General features: G+C 26.9%; 4 protein-coding genes and 1 pseudogene across 8 annotated transcripts; 2 read left to right on the top strand and 3 right to left on the bottom strand.

The window, feature by feature from the left end:
• The first annotated feature begins 159 nt into the window (after positions 1-159).
• Positions 160-4,973, top strand: LOC105154215 (4-vinylanisole receptor-like). 3 transcript variants are annotated; one of them, XR_015545768.1, is made up of 7 exons: positions 386-1,039; positions 1,271-1,707; positions 2,128-2,508; positions 2,751-2,955; positions 3,426-3,581; positions 3,756-4,689; positions 4,874-4,973. XR_015545768.1 is itself a non-coding variant. In XM_087408124.1 (7 exons), the coding sequence occupies exons 3-7, from the start codon at positions 1,346-1,348 to the stop codon at positions 3,798-3,800; spliced, it is 1,149 nt and encodes a 382-aa protein (XP_087264250.1). In that variant the 5' UTR covers positions 386-858; positions 957-1,039; positions 1,271-1,345; the 3' UTR covers positions 3,801-4,127. The 3 variants fall into 3 exon arrangements, 1 of the variants encoding a protein (XP_087264250.1); XM_087408124.1 differs by lacking the exon at positions 4,874-4,973 and having other exon boundaries at positions 386-858; positions 957-1,039; positions 3,756-4,127; XR_015545769.1 differs by lacking the exon at positions 4,874-4,973 and having other exon boundaries at positions 160-1,039; positions 3,426-3,671; positions 3,756-4,127.
• LOC105154214 (odorant receptor 46a-like) lies at positions 4,688-9,517 on the top strand. Of its 2 annotated transcripts, XM_011069573.2 has the most exons (6): positions 4,688-4,837; positions 5,171-5,607; positions 6,221-6,601; positions 8,000-8,204; positions 8,495-8,650; positions 8,840-9,517. In XM_011069573.2, the coding sequence occupies exons 2-6, from the start codon at positions 5,180-5,182 to the stop codon at positions 8,882-8,884; spliced, it is 1,215 nt and encodes a 404-aa protein (XP_011067875.2). In that variant the 5' UTR covers positions 4,688-4,837; positions 5,171-5,179; the 3' UTR covers positions 8,885-9,517. The 2 variants fall into 2 exon arrangements, with proteins under 2 accessions (XP_011067875.2, XP_087264237.1); XM_087408111.1 differs by lacking the exon at positions 4,688-4,837 and having other exon boundaries at positions 5,518-5,607; positions 6,268-6,601.
• Positions 9,518-11,221: 1,704 nt separating this feature from the next.
• Positions 11,222-13,067, bottom strand: LOC105153986 (rRNA methyltransferase 3, mitochondrial). Its single transcript, XM_011069186.2, has 4 exons — positions 12,508-13,067; positions 12,189-12,427; positions 11,911-12,066; positions 11,222-11,833 (listed from the first exon to the last, which is right to left on the bottom strand). The coding sequence occupies exons 1-4, from the start codon at positions 12,834-12,836 to the stop codon at positions 11,241-11,243; spliced, it is 1,317 nt and encodes a 438-aa protein (XP_011067488.1). The 5' UTR covers positions 12,837-13,067; the 3' UTR covers positions 11,222-11,240.
• Positions 13,068-13,394: 327 nt separating this feature from the next.
• Positions 13,395-16,664, bottom strand: LOC147909240 (odorant receptor 94b-like; annotated as a pseudogene). Its single transcript, XR_015545770.1, has 4 exons — positions 16,117-16,664; positions 15,126-15,500; positions 14,779-14,975; positions 13,395-14,551 (listed from the first exon to the last, which is right to left on the bottom strand). The product of XR_015545770.1 is annotated as an odorant receptor 94b-like (transcript).
• Positions 16,665-19,074: 2,410 nt separating this feature from the next.
• On the bottom strand, positions 19,075-23,624 carry Cog3 (conserved oligomeric Golgi complex subunit 3). The gene has a single exon (XM_011069161.2). The coding sequence runs from the start codon at positions 23,408-23,410 to the stop codon at positions 20,972-20,974; it is 2,439 nt and encodes an 812-aa protein (XP_011067463.1). The 5' UTR covers positions 23,411-23,624; the 3' UTR covers positions 19,075-20,971.
• Positions 23,625-25,860: the final 2,236 nt, after the last annotated feature.

Here is a 25,860-nt window from a genome sequence, read left to right as displayed (position 1 = left end):
AATTTAAATGACAATAATAATACATTAAAGATATTTGTACTTCATGTAAATAAAATTTAAATGTATATTATAATATAAATTAATTTTCTTATATTAGTACATGGATTTCATTTATGTATCTATTCTCGATAATTATATATACATACAAGCTATACTACAAATTGAAACAATTTCTTTAAATAGAGAAAACAAATGTATCTATTAAATCAAAAATGTAACTCCACTTTAATTCCAGCTCTAAAATATATAGTGTAAAAAATAGGTATAATATCATTTGCCATACTCACAATATTTAATTCCTAATTAAATTCCTTCATTAGAAAATTAATACACAATTCGAAATATATGTGTATGTATATGTGATTAATTAAATACATATGTATTTTCGCGAACACTTACAATACTTTGCAGATATACAGAGAAGTATCTTGAGAAATATATTTTAATTACACACTTTTATCACCATACTGAGCCCTGCATTTTTATGTAATAAAATAAGAGGCTTTGCGGAAAATATGATATTCTTTGTACTTTCGATGAAAATATGCAAATATTTTATTCAGCAGGAAACAATATACGTGACCGTGAAGGAGGACATCCCTCGATGGGTGGAAGTAAGAAAACTTTTACAGTTATGATTACTACATTATTCATAACGACGGAGAAGAACATACTCCCCATAACAAATTAAACGACTTCATGTCGATTTTTTAATAACTGTAATTAATGATTGACAAGGCATTGAAAAATGTAATCTATAATATCATACTTATATAGTCTATCGCAAGACGTGCTCAGTTACATGAAATTTAGTTAAGTGAAATTGAATGATACAATAATAAAATAATATATTACTCAGTTCGTATTTAATTTTCTTACTATTAAGATAAAATTCTAAGAAGTAATATTTTTCGAAAAACGTGCGCAATAAATATTTATAAATATTACTTTTGTAGTCGTATTCATATAAATCATGAATTATATCTACTGCAATTAAATAAAGTCATCCGATTCGCAATCAGCGATATCATTGGAATTTGTAAGTTAAATAAAATTGATTGGAAGCGAACAGTCGCATTTAGTATTCAGTAAATGATTTAAACATTAATTTGCAGAATTTACTAAAAGCATAATCTATTTTATAAAATATTACACTACCTTCTAAAATTCTAAATTAAATCAATTTTTCTTAAACATAAATATATTCGAATTTAAATAATATATTTCAGAAAAGATAATTTTCAAAATATTTTTTAAATCACTTTTTTAGATACTTTACATGTAGAAAGAAGCTATACTTTTCCATAATATTCGATAAATTGTTTGGAAAAGAAGCGATCTAAATATGCAAATACTTTCTCTAAATTTTTTAATATACACCATTGGCGGTATATGGCGACCTGTTGAGTGGTCATCAAATGGTGCTAAGCTGCTGTATAATATATTTACCTTTATTATAATATCTTCGGAATATTTTTTCGTGTTAACTCAATTTTTGGACATAGTTTTCGTTGTCAATAATGTCGATGATTTTGCCACTAATACTCTATTATTTTTGAGCATTGTTGCTGTTTGTTGTAAATCCACTGTCATTGTGGTACGTCGGAATGCGATTATTAACTTAGTGCAAGCATTGCTGAAAGCACCATACAAACCTCGAGACGAAAATGAAATAGCAATACAAACAAAATTTGATAGATTTATCAGGTGAGTTCATATTTTTATTAAAATGTCCTGCACAAATTTAATTTCTTTGCTGTTTGACACATACTATTATTATATTGTTCATCGTATATTGTAAATCAGCACTGCTGATTTCTATAACAAATTATGAATGCTTTACCTTTTATTATGTCTTGTTGATCATAAATATATTTTAGAATATTCTTATATTTTTTATATAAAAAAAAACATAATAATTTTCTATTCTCTGTCTAATTAATCAATTTTTAGTTGAAGAAGTTTCCTATTTTAATATCATTTTAAATTATAGTAATAATTCACACAACACATGTACAAAATAATTAAATATAATACAGTAATTATAAATCTTATGATTATAAATTTCATTATAATAAAAGCATAAATAAATGGTGATAAAATTTCATCTCGGTTCTACGTTTGCAGATCATGCTCGATAAAATATTCACTTTTAGCAACAAGTTCCCTTACAGGCGGTACAATAGGATCAGTACTAAACGTGATGCAAGGTCATCTGCCTTATCGAATATGGCTGCCTTGTAATTATAATGTATCTACGATATTTTGGACTATATCTATTCATCAAATGGTAACTACAATTTTTGCCACCATGATAAACGTTGGCACGGAAACTCTAATCTTTGGATTGATTTTACAAACATGTGCCCAGTTTGAAATACTGGAAAGTCGTCTTCACAAATTAATAATTAATAAAACAGTTAAATATTTAGGACATGCAAGCTGTTTGTTAAATGAAAACAAAGCAGGTCTGTCGGAGTGCATATGTCATCATCTCAGCATTTACAAGTAAGTCACTTAAAGCCCGATCTACAATTGCATAAACGTAATTGTAAATGATGGTACTTGTAAAAATTGAACCAATCACAATTGAGTGCGAAAAGAATATCCGTATTATATAAATACCTTAACAGATTGTACAGCTCCTATAATATACCTAACTTGTAATGTAACTTATATATAAGTAATTTGTAAAACTTTCCTAATTCTGCTCATACGTGTAATGCAGAGCTGACATAAAACTATTCCAGATACGCCAAAACGGTAAACGTCATATTCAACCAAGTGCTCTTCGTTCAGTTCTTTAGTAGTATATTGGTTTTATGTACAAGTGTATATTACTTGTCAATACATATTGAAGACCTTTCTGCAATTGCATCTTTTTTAGTGTATACCATTTGTATGTTTGTACAAATCTACTTTTACTGCTGGTCTGGAAACGAAGTCATATTTAAAGTAATTATCATGTATACTCTATAATCTATTTAAAACAGTATCCATACAAAAAAGGTGTATCTTACTACTGACTTTAGGTATGATCAACGTGATGCTACAAATACTTTAAAGCGTTTTTTGATTGGTCTATTTGTAAAAAATCCTTTCTTCTGATTGGTCCATCAAACGTTTCAAAGCATTTGCAGCGAACTTTGATCACAACCTTTATGAGTTAATTGAAAATAATAGCGGATGTTTTTGTACAACTCAATTAAGATTTTACAAGATAACATAAATATGATTTGTTTAACAAATTTAAACTATTCTATACTCGATTGCAATATAAGAATATTCATTTTCTTATATATGAATTAGATTTAATATAATGCATAAACGTGCGTGCACGCTCGTGTATAAGATTATAATAATATCATTAAGATTATTCAATATTATTATGTAATAATAACTCTACTTCTATATTATGTTAACAGAGTACGAGCATAGCAAACGCTATATATAATATGAATTGGCCATTATTATCAATCAATGAAAAAAGAGGATTGTTGATGATCATGATACGCAGCACAATTCCTGTAAAATTCACAAGCAGCTTCTTGATAACTTTATCTCTTCAGTCTTACAGCAACGTTAGTATGATTTGGTGTCAAAATAAATATTTGATATAATATGTCAAAAAACGTGAGGATAAACTGTTTGATATTATCGATATTTATCGCGTACGTATGAAAATACAGTCGGAATATTTCATAAATGTATAATCTTCCACGTATATTTAAACAACATTTTAATTTTGTTTTCAGATCTTGAAAATGTCATATTCAGCATTTAGCGTTTTACAAAAGTAAAATATTTATAATCAAAAGTATATATGAATATTGCAATATAGGAGTGAAGTATTGAGTATAATATAGTTTTCAGTATGATATAATTTTGTTTAGTACAGTTTTGATAAATTAGTTATTTTAATACTTATAATTTTATTTACTCATGTATTTTTACTTCTAATATTATTCCTTGTTTTAATTATTTGAATATTGATACAGGCACGCACGTACATACTAAATGTATACATGTAACACAATGTAATACATATACTAATGTATTTTAATATAAAAGCAGAAATCATATTAAATGGAATGTTAATTGAATTTAAAAAATATAATTTCTTTTTATACGTTACCTTCGATATTTTTTTGCGGATTATATTCTTTATTAGAAATAATTCACAATTTTCCAATTCTCCAACATACTCTCCACATTTAATTTCTAATTAAATTCTTACATTAGAAAATCAATGCATAATTCGAAATATACATGTATATATATGATTGTTATATTTTCCCGAACACACACTTGCCATATTTTGCAGATATATATAAGTAACTCAAGAAATCTATCAGAAAAAAATTTATTACACATCACTTTTATCGCTGGATCTTGCATTTATATATAATAAAGTGAAAGGCTTTGCGGAAAATATGATATTCCTTGTACTTCCGATGAACATGAAAATATACAAATATTTTATTCAACAGGAAACAATATGCTTGACCGTAAAGGACAATACCCCTCAATGGTTAGAAATAAGAAAACTTTTACTATTACGGTTATTATATTATTCACAAGAACGCAAAAGACATGCACTCCATAATAAATGATTAAACGACTCCACGTCGACTTTTTAATGACCGTAATTGATAGTACTGCAGTTGACAAGACGTTGAAGAATAAACTGTACGTAGTCTATTGTAAGACGTGCTCGGTTACATTTAAATAAAATTTAATACAACATATTTAAATGAAATATAAAATATCATATTACGTCAATGTTACTATTTGTTATTTCTGTTACTAGCTAAAATTATAAGATATTCCGAAAAGGGTGCGTAGTAAATATATATAAATACTATTTTTTCAGTTGTATTCACACGAATTATACTGTAAATAAGTAAAGTCATTCACAATTCGTGTTGTCATTGTACACAGTTTGTAAGTTAAATAAATTAAATTTGTTGCAAGTGGACAGTTGAAATTGATAATCAGTGTATGATTTAAATATTAATTTGTAGTACTTACTAAAAGCATAATCTATTTTATAAAAAAATTATACTATCTTCTAAATTAAATTCAATTTTTCTCAAACATAATATATTCGGATTTAATTAATATATTTCAGAAAATATAATTTTTTAAATGTTTTAAACCACATTTTTAGATACTTTACATGTTGAAAGAACAAAGCTCTATTTTTGTACAACATTCGATTAGTTGTTTGAAAAGAGATCCAATCATGCAAATACTTTCTCTAAATTTTTTTATATATACCATTGGCGGTATATGGCGACCTATTGAGTGGTCATCAAATGGTGCCAAACTTCTGTATAACATATTTACCTTTATGATAATATCTTCGGAATACTTTTTACTGTTAACTCAATTTATGGATATAATTTTTGTTGTCAATAATGTCGATGATTTTGCTACTAATACTCTAATGTTTTTGAGCATTGTTGCCGTTTGTTGTAAAATTACTGTTGTTGTGGTACGTCGGAAGGCGATAATCAATTTAGTGCAAATATTGTTGAAAGCACCATATAAACCTCAAGATGAGGATGAAATAGCTATACAAGCAAAATTTGATAAATTTATCAGGTCAGTTCATAATCTTTATTAAAGATTCCACTATCAAAATATTATTACTTAAAATATTTATGTAATTAAAATATTATTACTTAAAATATTTATGTAATAACTCAATTTGTACGCATTCAGCGCGTATTATTTTCAAATCGTACAAATTTTATCAGCACTAGTTGTTTCTATAACAAATTGTCTTTTATTACATTTTGTTGATCATATATTTTAAAGTATTAGGTGTTGGAATTAATTCGTAGCGTTTTACAAGAGATGGGAAGTACTTTCATTAATGTATTTTTTAATGCTCATGTGAAATAAATAACATTCTTTCATTAAAAAACGCTACGAATTAATTCCAACACCTAATATATTTATATTTTTACATAAAAATGTAGTAATTTTCTATTTTTTATCTAATTAATAAACTTTTAGTTGAAGAAGTTTCCTATTCCAATATCATTTTAAATATTTAAATTATAGTAATAATTCGCACAACACATATACAAAATAATTAAATATAATACTATAATTTTATATCTTATGATTATAAATTTCATTAAATTAAAAATATAAAAATAAATGCTGATAAAAGTTCATATAAAATTTCATCTCGGTTCTACGTTTGCAGATCATGCTCGATAAAATATTCACTTTTAGCAACAAGTTCCGTTACAGGCACTACAATAGGATCAGTACTAAACGTGATGCAAGGTCACCTGCCTTATCGAATATGGCTACCATATAATTACACTGTATCTACGACGTTTTGGATTATATCCATTCATCAGATTGTAACTTTAATTTTTGCCACCGTGATAAATGTGGGCACGGAAACTTTAGTCTTCGGACTGATTTTACAAACGTGTGCTCAGTTTGAAATACTCGAAAGTCGTCTACACAAATTAATAATTAATAAAACAATTAAATATCTGGGACGTGAAAGTTCTTTGTTGAATGAAAACGAAACAAAACTGTCGGAGTGCATACATCATCACCTCAGCATTTACAAGTAAGTCACGTAGGAATCCGTTTTTACGCGTATGTATTACGTTACATATATACGCACGCGCGTGTGTTGTGTATCTACATGTATGCACATTTAATTGTTATATTTAAAAAGTGGTATTATTCATAATGATGACTATTAGTATTTGTAATGGAAAATTGTTTAAAAATAATTGAATTAATTTTGTTTGAAATTAATAGATAATTGTTACAAGCTAAACAATAGGACATGTATATTTTCAAAGTGATTTAATTATATTGTGTTTCCGGATTTTTTACACAAAGTTTAACGGTATGTTCTATGATCTAAAATTAAAAAAAGTATTATATACATACAGTTTCTAAAATATTTTATCAAAAGTTATAACAAAAGTATAGAATATGTAGGAAATAATTAATCTAATAACTAATCTTGCATTTCAAAATGCGCATTTCAAAATGCGGTCTATCTGCTGATATCAGTAGTACAAGCTTAATATCGATGTATTATAATTCTGAATTTATCACCTTTTTAGTAGAAGAAATCCCTGTGTAAAAGTTTTTGCCTTTTATTAATTTAGGCGGATGGCACTTTAACATGCAAAAGTAAAAATTATTTCTTGCACATTTCATATTTCTGTTAACTTTCTATAATCTTTTAATAAAGAATTTCAGGAATTATATGTTTATACAATATATTTTTCTTATTGCAGTTCATTCTTATTGCAGAGTATACTATTAAAATTTGTGTGAAAAATCCATAATTATTAAAAAATAATTGTGTAAAATATATTATACAAAGACAATCCTTGTATAGTAATTTCATGGTCAGTTGTGCTAGAAAAAGTACTTCCTCTATTCGGGAAAAAATGTTTTATATATAATTACATAAAATTATATAAAATTATGTATAATCTTTTATAATTGTATATAAATGGAGAGACACCTTTATATATATATAATTATATATAATTATAAATAATTTTATATATTAGGTGTTGGAATTAATTCGTAGCGTTTTACAAGTGATGGGAAGTACTTTCATTAATGTATTTTTTAATGCTCATGTGAAATAAATAACATTCTTTCATTAAAAACGCTACGAATTAATTCCAACACCTAATATAATTATGTATAAATATATATAATGATATATACGATTATATATATAAAATATGCTTATTTATATACAATTATATAAATTACATATAATTTTATATATTATAATTTTATATAAAATATTTTTTCCCGGGTAGGGATCAAATAATTCTCAAATTTCCATACATAATGCATGATGAAATTTTTACATAGCTATTAAAATAATACGAATATTATACATCATATGTTATAAAATTATACATCAAAGTATTTAATAATTATTTTACTCATGCAATCTAGGTCTCTAACATAGAAACTATTACAGATACGCCAAAGCGGTAAATGTCACATTCAACCAAGTGCTTTTCGTTCAGTTTTTTAGTAGTATACTGGTATTATGTACGAGTGTGTATTATTTGTCAATGCATATTAAAGAACTGTCTGCAGCTGCATCTTTATTAGTATATACTATCTGCATGTTTGTACAAATCTTCGTTTACTGTTGGTCCGGAAACGAAGTCATGCTTAAAGTAATTATTATGTACGCTATAATCCATACGAAATAGATAGACTTAACCAATTTTGTAAGTTAATGAAAATGGCGGGTATTTTTGGACAACATAATTTTTTTTATAAGGGTTTGCAAAATAATCTAACAATTATTTGTCTGCAACGAATTATTTTATAGTTGAATACAATAAGAATATATTTAATGTATACACGTGCATGCACACGCCTGTATAAGACTATATAATAATATCATTAAGATTATTCGATATTATTATGTAATAATATCTCTATTTATATATTATGTTAATAGAGTACGAGCATAGCAGACGCTATATATCGTATGAATTGGCCATTACTATCAATCAATGAAAAAAAAGGATTGTTAATGATCATGATACGTAGCACAATTCCTGTAAAGTTCACTAGCAGCTTCTTGATAACTTTGTCCATTCAGTCTTATAGCAATGTTAGTATCATTTATTATATTCAAATATTTATATATTCAAATAAATAGTTTAATGTAGTATATGAAGAAAAAAAAATGAAGATACGCGATGTGATAGTATCGATGTTTGTCGCGTATGAAAATGCAGTCGAAATTTTTTACATAAATGCATTATTTTCTATATTAATATTTTTCATATTTTTCTTTCAGATTTTGAAAACTTCATACTCAGCATTTAACATATTACAGAAATGAAGTATAAATAAAAAAAAGAATATATATTTGAGGATGATATATAAAGTATAATTTTGAGTATGTATAATTTCGAATACAGTTTGGTTTACTTTGATTTTGAATAATTTAGTTTAATTTTAGAGTAGTTTAGTTATTAGAATATAATTCAGAGTGATAGGTACAGCTTTTTCAGTATAGTTTTTGATAAATTAGCTATCCTATATCTTATATAACTTTTGTTCACACATATATTTTTATTTCTAACTTTATATGTACCTTATTCCAATTATTCGAATAATAGCACACGAAGGCAGACACGCACGTACTAAATATATAGTAAATGTATACATGTAACACGATGTAATACATGCAATAATTAATATACGAGCAGATATCATTTTAAATCGAATGTTCATTGAATTTAAAAAATATATCTTTTTACACGTTACCTTCGATCTTTTGTGAGCGACATTATTTATTATCAAAAGTAATTAACCATTTTCTAATTCACTTATCATGTATTTCGTCGCAAGCGGATATACGCATAGTTAGCTAGAAAATAAAACGCATTATGGGTCTCTCGAATTATATTTCTCGTTATATTATCTTATGTTTGTATGCAACATAAAATAAATGTTTCATACGCAGAGAAAATATGATCTTGCGTTATTATTGGTGCAGATAACATGAAAAAGCTACAAATATTTCATTTGATGGTATTGATTATGATGATATGATTTTTGCCTATTCAATGGCTAATTAATAGCCCTATAGGGTTATACAAATTTCATTGTAAAAAACTATTTTATACACACATATATATATATATATATATATATATATATATATATATTCGCTTTCGTTAAATATATTACACATTCAGTAACTGAAATTAATAATTACCTCTTTGTGATAGAAATGAATTATTGGGTGCGTTTCGAATTACACATCAAGCACATATTATTTTATCCTTCTTTATTCTTCGTTGAACAACAAGGATAAATGATGCATCATGCACTTGTGTATATATTCGGAACACACTCAGAATATTTAATTAAATCTCTATTAATCCTTATAGGATGTAATCAGGTACTCTCCGTTATTCGTTTTTGTATTTTGATATTATATTCAACTGTATGTTACATATCATCGACACATATTTCAGGTTGATATACATTTGTATATTAGCAAATTATATTTATTGTTGGTCCGCAAACGAAATGCTCAACTTTTAAAGTAAATAACTGCCTAGCTAGCCCCTCCCATTTAACCAAATCTTATTGAATAAATTATATATAATAATATTCGGGTTAGGCAATGTAATAACTGTTTGTGTTCTGCAATCTATTCTCTCACATCCCAGATATTACATTACAACATAAAACGAAAATACAATATTTATTACAATTATGTAGAACATATAACACACAAAATGTCAATTTATGTTGTCCATCGACAAGATTATCAATCGTTCTGAAACCTATCATTCTATCGTCGTATGATTATAAAAATTATAAACTGCTCTCTAAATTGCTGTTAGATATGTATATGTATGTATGTGTATTATAAATGTGATACTTGGTTAACTGAAATCGATAGTATTATTGAGCCCAACTACTTGGAATGATTATATTTAAATCAAGTAATAAAAATCAATAGAAGCGTGCACCAATTGAGGGTGCGACTGAAATATCCTTCTCAGACACACACTTTATTATAGCGCAAAAATATCGATGAATTTTTTTTATATAGACATATGCTTCTTCAAATTTCTCGATTATAAAAGATAGAAAACAATAGAAATAGAATTACGAAAGTGTAATATATTTATAAAAAAATCATTTCCATTGTAACCTATAGCTTCACATCAAAAATGTATTTCATTGTGAAGTTACGAAAAGTACACGAGACGTAGTGAAGTTCTATTTTTCGTAAATAATAAAAATCCCACAGGATAGAGTAAAAAATAAAATTTTTCCACTAATATAAAGAAAAAAATGTTAATGAAATGATTTCCTTTGAATGGAAGTTCTCATAATTGGCTTTGAAGTAAAAATAAATGAAAAATATATTTTGACATAGTTTTTATTTATGTATAAAAATTAATTTAGAAAGTTGTGATAAATCCTAAAAGTTATATATGCTAAAATATATAATTAATACAGTAACACTCGAAATATTATCAGAAATGTCAAAACCAAAATTTACGACAAATTTTCAAACATTTATTATTAATTATAAAAAGAAATAATATTGTAATAAACAGAATACTTATGAAAGGAAAGATATAGAATCATTTATGTAGATATTTTTATTAATAATAATTATTAATAGTAATTAATTGAAAAACATTATCTGTACACATTTAAGAATAATTTTATTCATCTTCAATTTTACGAGTTACAAATTGTCTTTTCATTTCAAATGTAACAATACCAACAGCTACACCAACATTTAAGCTGTCAATGCCATTAGTCAATGGTATATTAACACGAGTGCAATTTCTTGAACGTAATAATTTACATGATTCGAGACTTATACCCTCGGTTTCTCCACCAATAACAAGTACTACTTCTCTTTTTGTAAAATCTAATGCATAATAAGGTTTAACTGGAAGTTGAGATACTAACTGTTTTACTAGCAATTTAGTTTTTGCAGTTGATTTATATGTTTGATCTATCAGTTCGTTTATCGTATTATCTTGAATTTGTTCATTATGCGCATCTAGATTATCTTGTTTCACATAATTATCATTAACTTGGATAGAAGAGCCTTCATTTATATCTGGATTCATTTTAAAATCTGTTAAAACATTTTCATATGCTATATTGTTGTCTGCTAGAAAAATTGCAGATTCATCACTTATTAACGTTGGAATTTCATCCCATGAAATAGATGTAAATATTGGTAAGCGAAAATGTGCACCTATAGCACTGCGTAAAACTTTGGGCTCCCATAAATCCACACATCCTAAAATACAAAAATCTCAATTAATGAAAAACTATATACTATGGAATAAGTCAATTGGTAAATATAGTGTAAAATACCTTTCATTAATAATAATTTTTCGCAACCAACAGCAGCAGCTGCTCTTACAATAGTTCCCAAATTTCCTGGTTCTCTTATATTATCACAGATAATGGTCAAAGGTATAGCATTTTCAGCAGGTTCCTTAGTATCAACATCTGGGATTTCGAAAATTCCTGTACCAAAAAATAGTACAAAAACCAAAATTATATAGATATGTGTATATTTTGATAGATTATTGTTAATTTTGCTAATTGTCAGTAATCTCCTTCGAGATCTATGAAATTATAATATTTACCAATTATTCCAGGAGAAGTTATTAAATTAGACCACAACTGAATTGTACGATATGGAATTTTATATAATTTTACTTCCTTCGGAAGTGACAGTGGCAATACATCGGACAATCTGCTGAAAAATATTACTTTTGCTACTATTCCTGCCTGAATTGCATCTTCAATTAATCGAAAGCCTTCTAATAGCATTTGACGATTCTTTTCTCTTTTCTTTTTTGTCTTAATATCTATCATTAATGAGCTGAAACGTGAAATACGTATTGTTTACAGAATTATACATTTTAGAAGTCATTTGACCATTATTCAGAAAATGTTATATACCTTATGAGTTTATCATCTGCATCAAGGGCTATATATTTTGGTTTTGTAGTACTTTCTTCAATTTCATTTTCTTTTTGCTCCTTTTTTTCTTCCTTTTCAGTTGTATTGATTCTTAATTTCCTTCTACGTGTTCTAACAGTTCGTTGCTCCTTAGTTTTAGTTGTATCATCAGTATCAAAAAGTTCATTTTGATTAACAATAGCAACAGGTTTTCGACTAACCCATTTAGTACTATATTTGTATTTCGTTATTGATTTTAAATTGACTGTTCTTAAAAGTTTCGTGCCCTGAATCGATCTAAGTGATAACTGTACTACACTTGACAACATTCTTATTTTGAATAATCCAAATATCGTATACTGTTGTTCATTGATATTCACTTTAATAATCACTATATTATAATAATTTTTATGTTTTTATCGACACAATGGTCTATTTTAATCACGTTGCTAATTCAAGAAAGAAAGATATCACAAATCTAAATATCTAAATAGTAAATAAAAACCGCATGTTCACACATGTATATTCTGTACCACGAAGTATTGAGTAATAAGAAGGAGATCAGATCAAACTTGAGTATCAAAAATGGGCTCGAAACATGAAAACTTAGGAAAACACATGGAAAATCGGGATGATGCGATTTGAGTGCTATTGCGGCAAAAGCTAGAAGTATATATCACGTGACACCGACGAGATACTATTAAAGATAGTCAATTCTTATGGAAGTTCGCATGACTATTAAAATTTAAGTGATTAAAATTAAGAAATTGATAATACGGCACTAAGTTCACGATTTATTAGTTTCGCAGCATGTTATATATGTTTAAAATACTCGATTTTTATTTTAAACTGTAATTTTAATGTTATCATCCGAGTTTAATTATCAATAGAGATAACTGTAGAGAAAAAATTGTAATGTTTCGGTAATATATAAAATATTATAGCATTAAAAGTATGCGTACTTATTTATACAGCATTTATGTAATAAAAATTATAAATTTTTAATAATAATATTAATATTATCAAAATATTTATGTTAATGTTTATTAATTGTGATGTTATCGTTCTTCAATGATTCTTAGGCCCCCGCGAGGTCCCATTGAATAGTCATAAAAATTTTCCTCGGATCAATATTCTTTAATAATTAAAATATCTCGTCGGTGCCGGAATTCATAGACCGGTATTCATCAGATCTTATATTCAAGATCGTCTTAAGTACAGTCTTAAGAAATCATAAAATCAGAGGCCCGTATTAGTGTTTTAAGACATTACTTAAGACATTACTTGAAACAGTTTTGAAATAATAACGGACCATAAATATTGGACCATAATATATTGACCATATAGTCAATTTTTATTTGAGGCTGTCTTAAGTACACTCTTAAGAAATCATAAACCAATCAGAGAGCTCTATATTAGCATCTTAAGACATTATTTAACAGATCTACAATAGAAATCGCAGCGGTCGTAGAGTCTTGAGTCGTAGAAAATTAACCAATCACAATCGATTGATGAGAAGAATAATCGACTATGATTAGTTAATTTTCTACGATTTATTGTTAGATACATTTAGATTGACCATGCTATTTAAGTATTCTAATTTATATTTCTTTATTTACTTGTCAGATGATAATTTTATACTTTGACAAATAATTTATTCTTGATAACATATAATGACTATAATAATAATGACTATAATAATAGTAAAATACATTGTGCATTTTATAAAGATTTAAATTTTCATTATTTTAATTTCAAGATCGCAAAACATTAAATGCAGAATAAGATGTCTTGAGAATCTAGAAAATAAAGTAAAGTAATAATATAATTATATGCTAAATTAAGTAATGCAAAAGAAAAACATTCGTCTTATTATATTAGTACTGACATTAGCATAAGAGTCCAATGATAATGTTACTAAGAAACTACTGGTGAATTTTATAGGTCTTATGCTACGTTTCATAATCATCAATAAATCTTTTCGTTCACTGATTGTCATTAGTATCCAATCTATTTGACATGCTGCTTCACTTAGTCCAGTACTCTGAATAAATGATTAATAATTAAGTTCAAGTAGCACAGCAGCACTTGCAAAGTACTAAAAAAGCGATTATATGCGTTTTAGCATTTTGTTAGCGCTGTGTGCTACTTGAGAGACATCACGAAAAATAATTTATAATTATAAAACAAGTGCAATATGCAATACATATAATACATTTTTCTATAACACTATTTTTAATCTATATTTTTTTATTATATAAAGAAAGTTACCTTAAGTATTACTTCGTTTCCAGCCCAACAATATACAAAAATCTGTACGAACATGCAAAATGTGAAAATACTTCGTGAAGTCTGTCACCGTTAGATGAGAAGATAAATAATATACACTTGAACATAATATTAATATGCTGGCAAAAAATTGTACGAAGAGTACTTCGCTGAATATTTCATTAACCATTTCAGCAAATCTATAAATATACGTTTATATGCTTATTATGTAGCTAATTACAGATATTATATGAACTATATTCATTCTAGAAATGTATATGTGTGTATAACATCAGTTTAAAAAATACATATATATTATATACATAATCATCTTTCTTCAACTGACAAACCTAATTATACGCAGATAGTAGACATGCTCTGATAATCTGTTTCTTTTTGGCACGTTAGTCAATAAATTACAAGCTTCTTTGTTCTTATCGGGTTCTACTATTCTTTGAAGACGACGCGTAAAAAGTTCAAGTTGTGCACATATTTGTAAACAAAATCCTAATAATAAGGTTTCCGTAGCGATGTTTACAAATGTACCAAAAATCAAAGCTAACATTTCATGAAGAGATGTAAGCCAAAATAAAAGAATTGGTGTATAATCATATGGTACCCATATCCTATAAGGTAATTCGCCTTGTAAAGCGGTAAGCACTTCTCCTATTACAGCACCAGTGGCAGAAAACAATGCCAAAATCATATAACTTATGGTGTATGATCTGTAAGCAGAGTTCTAAACATTTTATATATATATATATATATATATATATATATATATATCTAGCCATAGAAATTTGAAGCTATCATTTTATCATATTTCATAATCCTACTCTACTGAAAAAAATCACAAAGTTACATAACGAAATGTAACGTCATGTAATTAAAACAAATAAATCACATAACTGATTGTTCCAAATCAGTTTGATAGTCCACAGAACGTCCTCAGGACGTCCCTTGACTATAATAGAATCTTCCGTTTAGCTGGCGAGACGTCCACAGGACGTTCACTGAACGTCAGCTATAGTAAGTATTTAAAAATATATAAAAAAATTTTTATTAGCTTGTTGTTATAAATTTAAAAAATGACAATTTCAATAAACGTTTATCGTTGTGAGCTATATATGTGTTATATATTAAAAATGGTTTATAATTATACATCTCATTTTTCGATTGTCATTAATTATTTCATCAAATTCATTCTTTTACATTTAATCTACATTTCAATAATATATAAGATAAAGAGATACTAAAGTTACACAAATAAATAATTAAGTTATCCAAAATCGTTTATTATCAAGAATTATATTATATATATTGGTATTTGAATATACTTGCCTAATTAAACAATCGTATTTCATTTGAATAATAATCTCTTCTTCGTTGCAGGCTTTGAATGGTTTTTCTTGTAATGTTTTGATCAAACTGATAATTTCACTGCGGCGAAATACGGCGGTAATTGCTTTGCAAAATGCGGCAATAGCCGAGAGAAGCATTAATGAATTCGTAGCAAAATCATTCATATTGTCAACAACAAAGACGATATCGATCAATTGAGTTAATACCGAAAAGTTCAACAAATATATTGTAGATAAAGTAAACGCGCTATACAAACACATGGAGCACTTTGAAGACCATTTGATCGGTCGCCATACATCACCGATAGTATAGAATAAAAAGTTGAGAGAAAGTATTTGCATTTCTATGATTGTGCTACAATCGAGTATAGCTAGAAAGTTTATTTAAAAATAATTTTTGGTAAAAACATATTAAAATAATAGTTTATTGAATAATAGTTTATTGCATATAAACTGTGTGAGAGTATTTACTTCACTTCCTCCTAAATCTCAATTATCTAAATTCTTCTAAAAAATAAAAAAAGAAAAAAATAATATTTTATAATTAAAAAATTATTTACGGAAATATCATATATAATAAATACAAGCATATGATATGAAAACTTTGAAATCAAGATAAAATTATAAATTTGAATGAACACAAAATATTATTAGGTGTTGGAATTAATTCGTAGCGTTTTTTAATGAAAGAATGTTATTTATTTCACATGAGCATTAAAAAATACATTAATGAAAGTACTTCCCATCACTTGTAAAACGCTACGAATTAATTCCAACACCTAATATGTTTAGTCTTTGTCAAATCTACACGTTCTTGCCACTTCTTCTAATAATTAAAAACTAAAACACATGTAGTAATTTAATTATTCTTTATATGTACGTGCATGAAATTGAGTTTAATATTTATCATTTCTATATAACTTTAACACATATTATCTGCAACACTCAAGACTATCATCTCGTTATTTCAACTTACATGTATCATGTAAATAACTTCGAGATATTTTTATAAGCTTATTTTCTCTTGCACTATAATTTTGTATACGAATCACACATATGATAGCTTACATAGCTTATAATATAAGACGAAGTGTGTAACTTCGATTCGTACAGTCTTCTGTTGACGAAGATAATTAATACAGAGCGAATATGCGACAAAGGTTCTTGAGATACTAAGAAATAATTGTCAACTTTGCAACCCCATATGGCTCAGTAAAGTTAATGACGGTTATTAAGAACTTAGCGACTATTACTGGCACAGCTGATACTTTCCATCGATACGAAAATGCTATAATTATGATGTAATTTTGCCATTTGACGGAATTGACGAAGATTAATATTCTAAGATGTTGCTATGCCCTCCCTCAGGGAAATATGTTTTCAAAGTACCTATACTATTTATTGCAAAATTCACATTCAATTCTATTTATAAAACGTATATCGATAGTATCATTGTAGTCACATTGCTGAAGAATAAAATATCTGCAAAATCCATGTTTGACAGATATTACATATAGTACATGTAGAATATTAATTACGTATTATTTTCTATTTCAGTGGATGTTATATATTAACAACATGATAAAGCGACGCAGATTCTATTGTACGTCCGTTCTATCGCACTGTTTTTCTCGATATGAAAATGTCGCAATTATATATCTTGTCATTTGACGGAATTGAGGAAAATTAATTCCAACATGTACCGTTCCCAGGATATAAAGTATACTTTCATGAAAGCATTTATTCGACTCTCGTAAGTTTTCATTAAATTATAAAATAGTACATATATCACGTAGTATATGTGACATACACAACTGTTCAGTTACGTTCTTTGGAATGGAATTATGTGATAAGAAATTCGACAATGTATTTATAATATTCTTGAAGATCAAAGAATTATAAATTCAATTGAATTTCTTTCTAATATAATTACGGTCTTTAGTATCTATAAAAATCCCTGGATAAAAGAAGATTTGGAAGGAATTAAGAGGATTATATGTTAATAATAGCAAAGCAAAGATTACTTTAAACGGTGACTCATATCGAGTTAGAAAAAGCTAAGTTGTTAAAAACCAGATGTTGCATGGAGGTCACTTGTGTATATCAAGCGAATTTATCCAATGATATCTGCAGTAAATATGTCTGGAGATCTATTCTGTGAAAAGAATTCGATCTATCAACATTTATCGTGTTTGTTTACAGACCAGACTGAAAAGTGAATTGAAAAAAGAATTGAAATAGAAATTTCTATTATAAAGAAAAATGTTAGTGACAATTCATAATTATTAACATGAAAGAAGAATTTATAGGTAATATTTTTTGTTTTAAGCTTTACACGATTTTCTAAACTTTCAAAATCTATTGTTGATAATTTTTCTCGTAATGTGGTGCATTCAAAAAGAAAATGTTATTGCAAAAAACTGAATTTCTTTCCTTTTCAAATTATTCAATTACACGCTGTTTCAATTAATGTATTTCTCCAATTAGTAAGGGTAGCCGATGAACAATCACAATGATAATAATTATATGTAACTCATATAATTTTATAAATAATAAGGCTACAATGTTGCAGCATTATTGCTATAACTTTTGTGTTGTAGGGGAATATGCGATCTATATTTAGTTATCATTTTTTACATATAATATATTACATATATTATTATATCTTTTCCTTATAAATTATATTTTTATAAAAATAATGATCTCCTCTTAATTTATATCAACAGGCTCGTAAATTGAGAGAACGAAGCAAGATGAATAAATTCAGTGATTACAAGTGATAAAGTTTAAACGTTTCTCTCTATATTATTGTATACATTATACATTATACAACAGGATACAACAAAATGGAATTTCAGGAAAAATTCGCTTTTGCTCATGAAAATGCTGTTTATGATACTATTCCTCTAATTATTATTGATAAAATGAAAAGAAAATATTCTACAGGTTTGTATAAAGTTTTATTGTATTATATCCAATTAAATTTTACCTTATTTTAATAAAAGTGATATAGATATATATGATTTTAAAACTTATTATAATAACGTAATTTCTTGGTTTGAAAAAAATGACAATTAAAAACAAATTATTTGTTATACTGTTTTACACACATACATGCACACGCACGCACGCACGCACATATTTATAAGTATAATATACATATACATATATATTGTTAATATACATATATATATGTATATAGTATATGTGCGTAAAAGTAATAACACATCAAGTAATTCATAAATATTTAATAATATAATATCTACGTAGATACAAATAACATATACAGAAATACTTATACTTTAAAATATTAAATGTATTAAGTATTATACATTAGACATTATATTGTTTATTGTTTCAGAGAAGACAGAGAATTTGAAATATTACGTTTCCAATCCATTTTGGATGAAATTACGTTTATTATTATTTTGGATATTGTGGACTGTATTAATAATAACAATAATAATTTCTTTGCTCGCATATTTTTGCTGCACACCCCGAATGTGTCATAGTTCCAATGCACATAAAAATATACATAAATAAAAGTAAATATTATATAGTATATATCCAAAAAATTAAAATTTATATTTTTTCATTATAAAAAATACGATTTCGTTAGAATCATTAAATTAATTTTGTCATGTAATTAGTGAACAATTTTTTGTCAAAAACCAAATTTTTCTGAAATAATTAATTTAATTAATAAGAATTTAATTTTTTTTCAACAGAATTTCATCAATTTAAGAAATTTCTTTCAACATTTTTCAATTAATTTTTTTTATATGACATAATAAATTTTCAGTCAATATATAGTTCATAATCAATTTTATTGTTGAATTTATTAATATATTTCGAATGTGTATGTTCCAGTATGTATATCTACAAAATGCAATGGAAATGCAATGGCGCATAAGTTAGCTTCGTATCATCATATTATCATATTCGTTTTTCACAGTAATAATATTAGTACTAAAACTATTAACAATATGATAAGCAAGAAATATACGTTCAACTAGAAAATTTATATTTATATTTTAAAAAATTAAATTGTTATATATTTATTATACATATATTGGTGTAATTTTACAGCAAATGATTATATAACTTGTATATATACATATATTCTGACTTTTTATTTATAAATACAATTTATATTTATATGTTACAACTTTAGAAAATTTTGTAAATGATTTATTATTTATATAATCCTTTTTTATTTTATATATATGTATATACAATCATTTTATACATGTATATACAATCCTTCGATTTAAAAAATATAAAAATTAACAAATACAGTATAACGCGCAATTACGGTAACATAAGTGTATAAATTGTATTTTACTTGTCCTTTTATAAAAAGTATGAAATTTAGCGACTTAACTTTGTAACATTTTTTATAAATAGCAACATTTAATTTTGTTACTTTACACATCTTATTTAAAATTAATTTAATTTATGTAACAGAACAGAAACTAAACTCAATTATACATACATTTTATTCCTAAAATTACAAAATTTTATATTATGCCAAAATTACGTGTATATATAATAAATTACATTTTTTAATATGATAAATTAAAATAAAAATTTTCTCTCTTTCTCGTTCTCACTTTAATCCTAAAATTTATGATTCTAATTCAATGTTACTTCAACTTTACTGTATCTAAAAAAAAATGTTCCCTGATACAACAATTATATATACATAAAATAATAACAAAATCTAATATAGGAAAAGTTATTTGTTGCACATTTTTTTTTCAATAAAAATTTATATAATTTTCTATTCAACGATTAATTTTTGAAAATACAATAAACAACAAAAACTACGTTATTTAATCTTCTTGTTTAATAAATGACTGCGATTGTTTCAGAACTGACTGCGATTCTCGATTTGATTTTCCTTGAATTAATGTTGTTGAACTTAACATAACAGAAATCTGTTCTGGCAAAGGACATGCGATCAACAGAAGGTTCTCCGCGTTATAATATTTATTTAACGTTTGATGCAGTTGCGTGAATGCGGCACAAATGTTATTTTTCACTGGTTTGAACAGAATGAATTCAGTTTCTTTGTTAGCCAAATATAATTGCATCGATTGCTGAATTTCAGGACATTTGAACTTGATTACCCTCAATACATCAGCCACTATAGTTGCTATTTCTTGCGGGCTTCCTAGTGCATTTTCCTGAATCGAACTTGCATCAAGTAACTTTTCTTTCTCCAATAACTTGATAATAGGATAAATTAATAAATAAGTTGCGTGTTGTATTAATCGCTGGCATGTAAGTCTCAACTTTGCGTCCACATGCTTTCTCGAATCGATAAGCTGTTCTTTCATTTGTGGTGCACCTTCCAAAAGAAATTGTAATAACGCATTATTTGACAAGGTAAAGAACCTAGAACTCTTTTCGAGTAGTCCAAATGCAGCAGTCTTCACTTTGGAAAAATCCAAACTATATTCCTTGATAGTAAAATCCACTTGGAACGGAGCAATTTGTTCTCTAAGAATGAGCAAGTGCTTAATTTGAAATAATTCTGCATCCAATGTACTCGCTCTCTTCTCAATTTCCTGTCTGGCATTCTCAATGCTCTGAACACAGAGGGAAATTGCCTCCTGGCTCAATGATTGGAACACAGATCTATCTACGCAACGATAGAGTCTCGACAGACATACCAGAGTTCTACGAACTGTGGGATACCACATAGCATGCAGATCCGCTGGAGAACTTCCCATGTGTGTTTTCTGATAAATGGAATCGATAACTATATGATTTCGAGAAACTGGTTCTAAAGCAGAACTATCAGTGGATGATACCGAAATCTTCTTCATACGAGTCTGACGAGTCGCTTCCCTAATCGATTCTGCTATATCTTCCATCATTTTCAGTTTTTCTGGATACGCCAGGTCACCCGATGAAGGATTGTAATCCAGTACATCAGATTGTAGATATAAATGTGCACGAAATACTAATCTTTCTTGAACATCATGCAATAACTGCAAGCATATGTTTCCGAAGCCTTCCAGTGGTTCAAAGTTGTTCTGTACATGTTCATCTAGCATCTCTATTCGTAGAATGCAGCAAATCTCTGCTAATGTCTCAAGATGATTGATGTGTATTATGAAAGGTCTCAATGCATCATATAAAGAAGTGCACAAACTCTCTAGGTATGCAGTTAATCCATTTGATTGTTTTGAAAAGAATTCATAGAACAATTTATGCTCATCTATCGACGCATGCAAGAGTAATGCACAAGAATGTCGCACTAAACTGCAATGATCACCATTATACTTTTCCCTAATAAAATTCAAAGATTTTTGTATACTTGTACCTAGCACTAAGCCTCGCTGACTCCAATAATACTGGTGACACTCAAGCAATAAGGTATCATATTCTTGTCTTTTATATGATTTGTTTTCAATCTGCTTGATAACAGGTCTTGTTTTAGATAAGATTGTCTGAAATCTGCCATAGAATAGAGCAAGAGCTGTGTCTGCATTCTCTGATGAGTTTTCATTGTCTTTTAAGTTTAAAATACTTTCAGTGGTTTTAGAGAACAGGTTGGAAATGTAATTCTGTATTAACGCAATCGCCTTTGACTGACAATGCTTGTATCTCACTAGATAAATTCCACTTTCATTGTATGATGAGTTGTTTTGCATAAAATCTATGTTTGTGTCAATTTTATCTAAGACAGTGAAAAACATTTCACTGTTCACCGACAAAGTAGATGCATCCAATTTTTCTGTAATCACATCAATTTCCTTGAAATACTTAACATACTCCGTAATACCATCAATTGTCGCATTTAACTGCTTTTGATCAAAAATAAGTTGTTCACTAGCTTCATATAAAGAAGTAGTTTTACTGGAAACTTCAGTATACTGTTTATAAAGTGCAGAGAAATCGTCCAATGTTTCTTCTATCTGAGAACAAACATCTTGGCATTCAGATTTCCTTGATTTTAGTTCATCAAGATATAAACTATATTTCATGTCGTACATGGATACATATTTTCTTTCCAAAAATAAGAAATGATCAAGTAATTCCTGATACTTTTCTATCGGAGGGATATTCTCCTGAGACTTCTGCTCTTGTAACTTGTCATCGCCATCATTTGTGGATTGTAGATTCGACAATGGAAAAAACGAAGACACAATGATTTCTAAACTTGTCAAACAATCCTTTTGACATTCTGTTAATGGGGCCAAGGAATTGTCATTCTGGTCCCACTGAATAAGGTTATGTGGAATTACCTTCGTATAAGACATTTTATTTGCAGTAGAAATTTTCAGTTATTGATATAATCATATATGTCTCGTTTACACATAATTCAATATGTAGTCCAAAATTAAATTTAAGTACGCACATTTACGAATCGACACAATTCTAGAGAAACTATGATTAGCAAGAAACGTTTGGAAATGTTGACGTATAATAATCAATAATCTTTCTCAGGCTCAATCGGTTTAATGTAATTGACCTTATCGATGTACTTTCAATGCAATTGATAAATCCCTACCTAACTTATTGAAGTTAATATTATTATATTGGCATGTATTTTTTATACATCATTTGGAAAAAATTTATTACGGCGTAAAAAATTGGTAAAAATTATTTATGGCGTTTATTATAGATAGAGACAACATACGTAGCATTTATATTATACCGACAGTAAGTAATCTTATGTTAAATATGCTATAAAGTGCGCGTTATGGACGTTTATGTCAATATAAAATTTGCATAAAATTGATTATATACATACATATATATTTTTTAATTAAAATAATACAGACTTGTAACTATTTTATTATACACATTAAGATTTTTTATAAACTGCATGCATTTCCATTATTTTCATTTTTAAATCATTTTTATTCACATAAAACCTTTTATTTCTATTCTTATAACTTAAAAAATATTATAATATATAAATACATGCAAAAAATCGTCAATAGTATTATATAAAAAAAATTTTTTCAAATTAATCAAAATATTTCTAATTTTTCAAGTTATTTTTATATCACATTATTTTACAATTAAAATAAAATTGAATATTACGTAATTTATTTTTTCTAATTCGTAGTATTATTTTTCATTTCTCAGCAATAAATTTCAGAAATTATATTTTCATTAAAAAATATTATACGTATAATAGATTGATGCATTTTTGTAATTCTTGCAAACTAACTTTCGTTAAAAGAATTAAAGATTGCAATCCTAAAATATCTTACATGAAAAATGATGGCTCGAATAAAATTACAGTTTTTTTTTTAAATTTAATCAATCTGCAATTTATAATAAGATTTAAGAAAAGTTGGTAATTTTGAAATAATAACGTTAGAATTTTAAAAACTAAAGATATTTTTTTACACTAAAATAATTGATCTAATATGGTATATAAAGATTTGACATATTAAAATATTATATATAGATATGTATATATATATATATATCAGACTCACTCACCTTTTGTCTGCAAATCGATCATTATAAGCGATTTCACATCAGTTCTAAGTGATCAAATTCCCCTTTCTGCTATTATTTGTTATCAAAGAGAATTTATACTACTAATAGAATCATTATCGAAAAATCCACACGTTTAAGGTTCACTAACGATGAAGTTGCTTGAATGAAAACGTGGCAGAATATGGGAGAAATCGAGATCTTGTATACTATTACAAATGTATGTACATGTACTTATCTATTATGAAACAAAATAGTTTTCAACAAGCAGGGAAAAGGTGATATCGACATAGGTAATTATCTACTTATCTTTAACCGAATATGTGCAAGAGACAAATAGTATTATGTAGACATATAATTATACGACAAGAGAGAGTGTAAAACATTGAACCTTATTACAAATGCCACAATGTAGATTTATTAATGATTATAGAGACGTGTAACGATGTATGACACACCTCCCAAAAATCAACTAGTAATTTTCTCCCCTATAAAATTATCATAATTCTTGGAATCTTTCGTTCCTATCTATAATTTCGTTCCTATTTATAATTTAAGACATTAATTATTGCATGCATGTGTATGATGTGTATATGTGAGTTTAGATGTGTATGTTTGAAATGCATCATTGTTATACGTATGTCTTAATATTAAGATAATTATACACATGTATTAGATTAACTATACATAATAATTTGATACACTACTATATATTAGGTCATTTAAAAAGTATCCGCGGTTTTTTGTTCAATTTTTGAATGAAAAAAACCGCGGATACTTTTGAAATGATCCAATATATACTCATACACATAAATTATATGTATATTCGAAATTTAGAGTATTTCATGTCGCAGCGAAATAAAATACTTTTAGGAAATTAGAAATTAAGTATTAATTAGTAATTAAGTATAATTGCTTTACTTTTCGCACGAAAATACACAAGTAAGCCTTAAAAAGGCTTACAGAAATACAAATGTAGTATTGAGAGAAAAAAAAAGTAAAAGATGTTAATTCATTTGAATTATATGTGTATACTTGTTAATGTGTGTCACTTATAAGAATTTTACAATAGATGCCTGTACAAAAGTATATTTCACTTCGTGGGAATATGACAATATGTTGGAATTTACCGAGAGGGATAACATATATATTTCTTCAGTTGTACTAATTAAATGACATCAGTATAATTATAGTTCTGATACTAACATCGCAGTAAGGTATCGACAAGATGTCGCAACGTGAAATTTCATTAATT

The sequence above is a fragment of the Acromyrmex echinatior genome, chromosome 7 (genome assembly GCF_024713525.1).
Source record: "Acromyrmex echinatior isolate Ae372 chromosome 7, ASM2471352v2, whole genome shotgun sequence".
Lineage (NCBI taxonomy): Eukaryota > Metazoa > Arthropoda > Insecta > Hymenoptera > Formicidae > Acromyrmex > Acromyrmex echinatior.
Note: the sequence above shows the minus strand (reverse complement) of the source record. Positions and strands in the feature narration are given on the sequence as shown.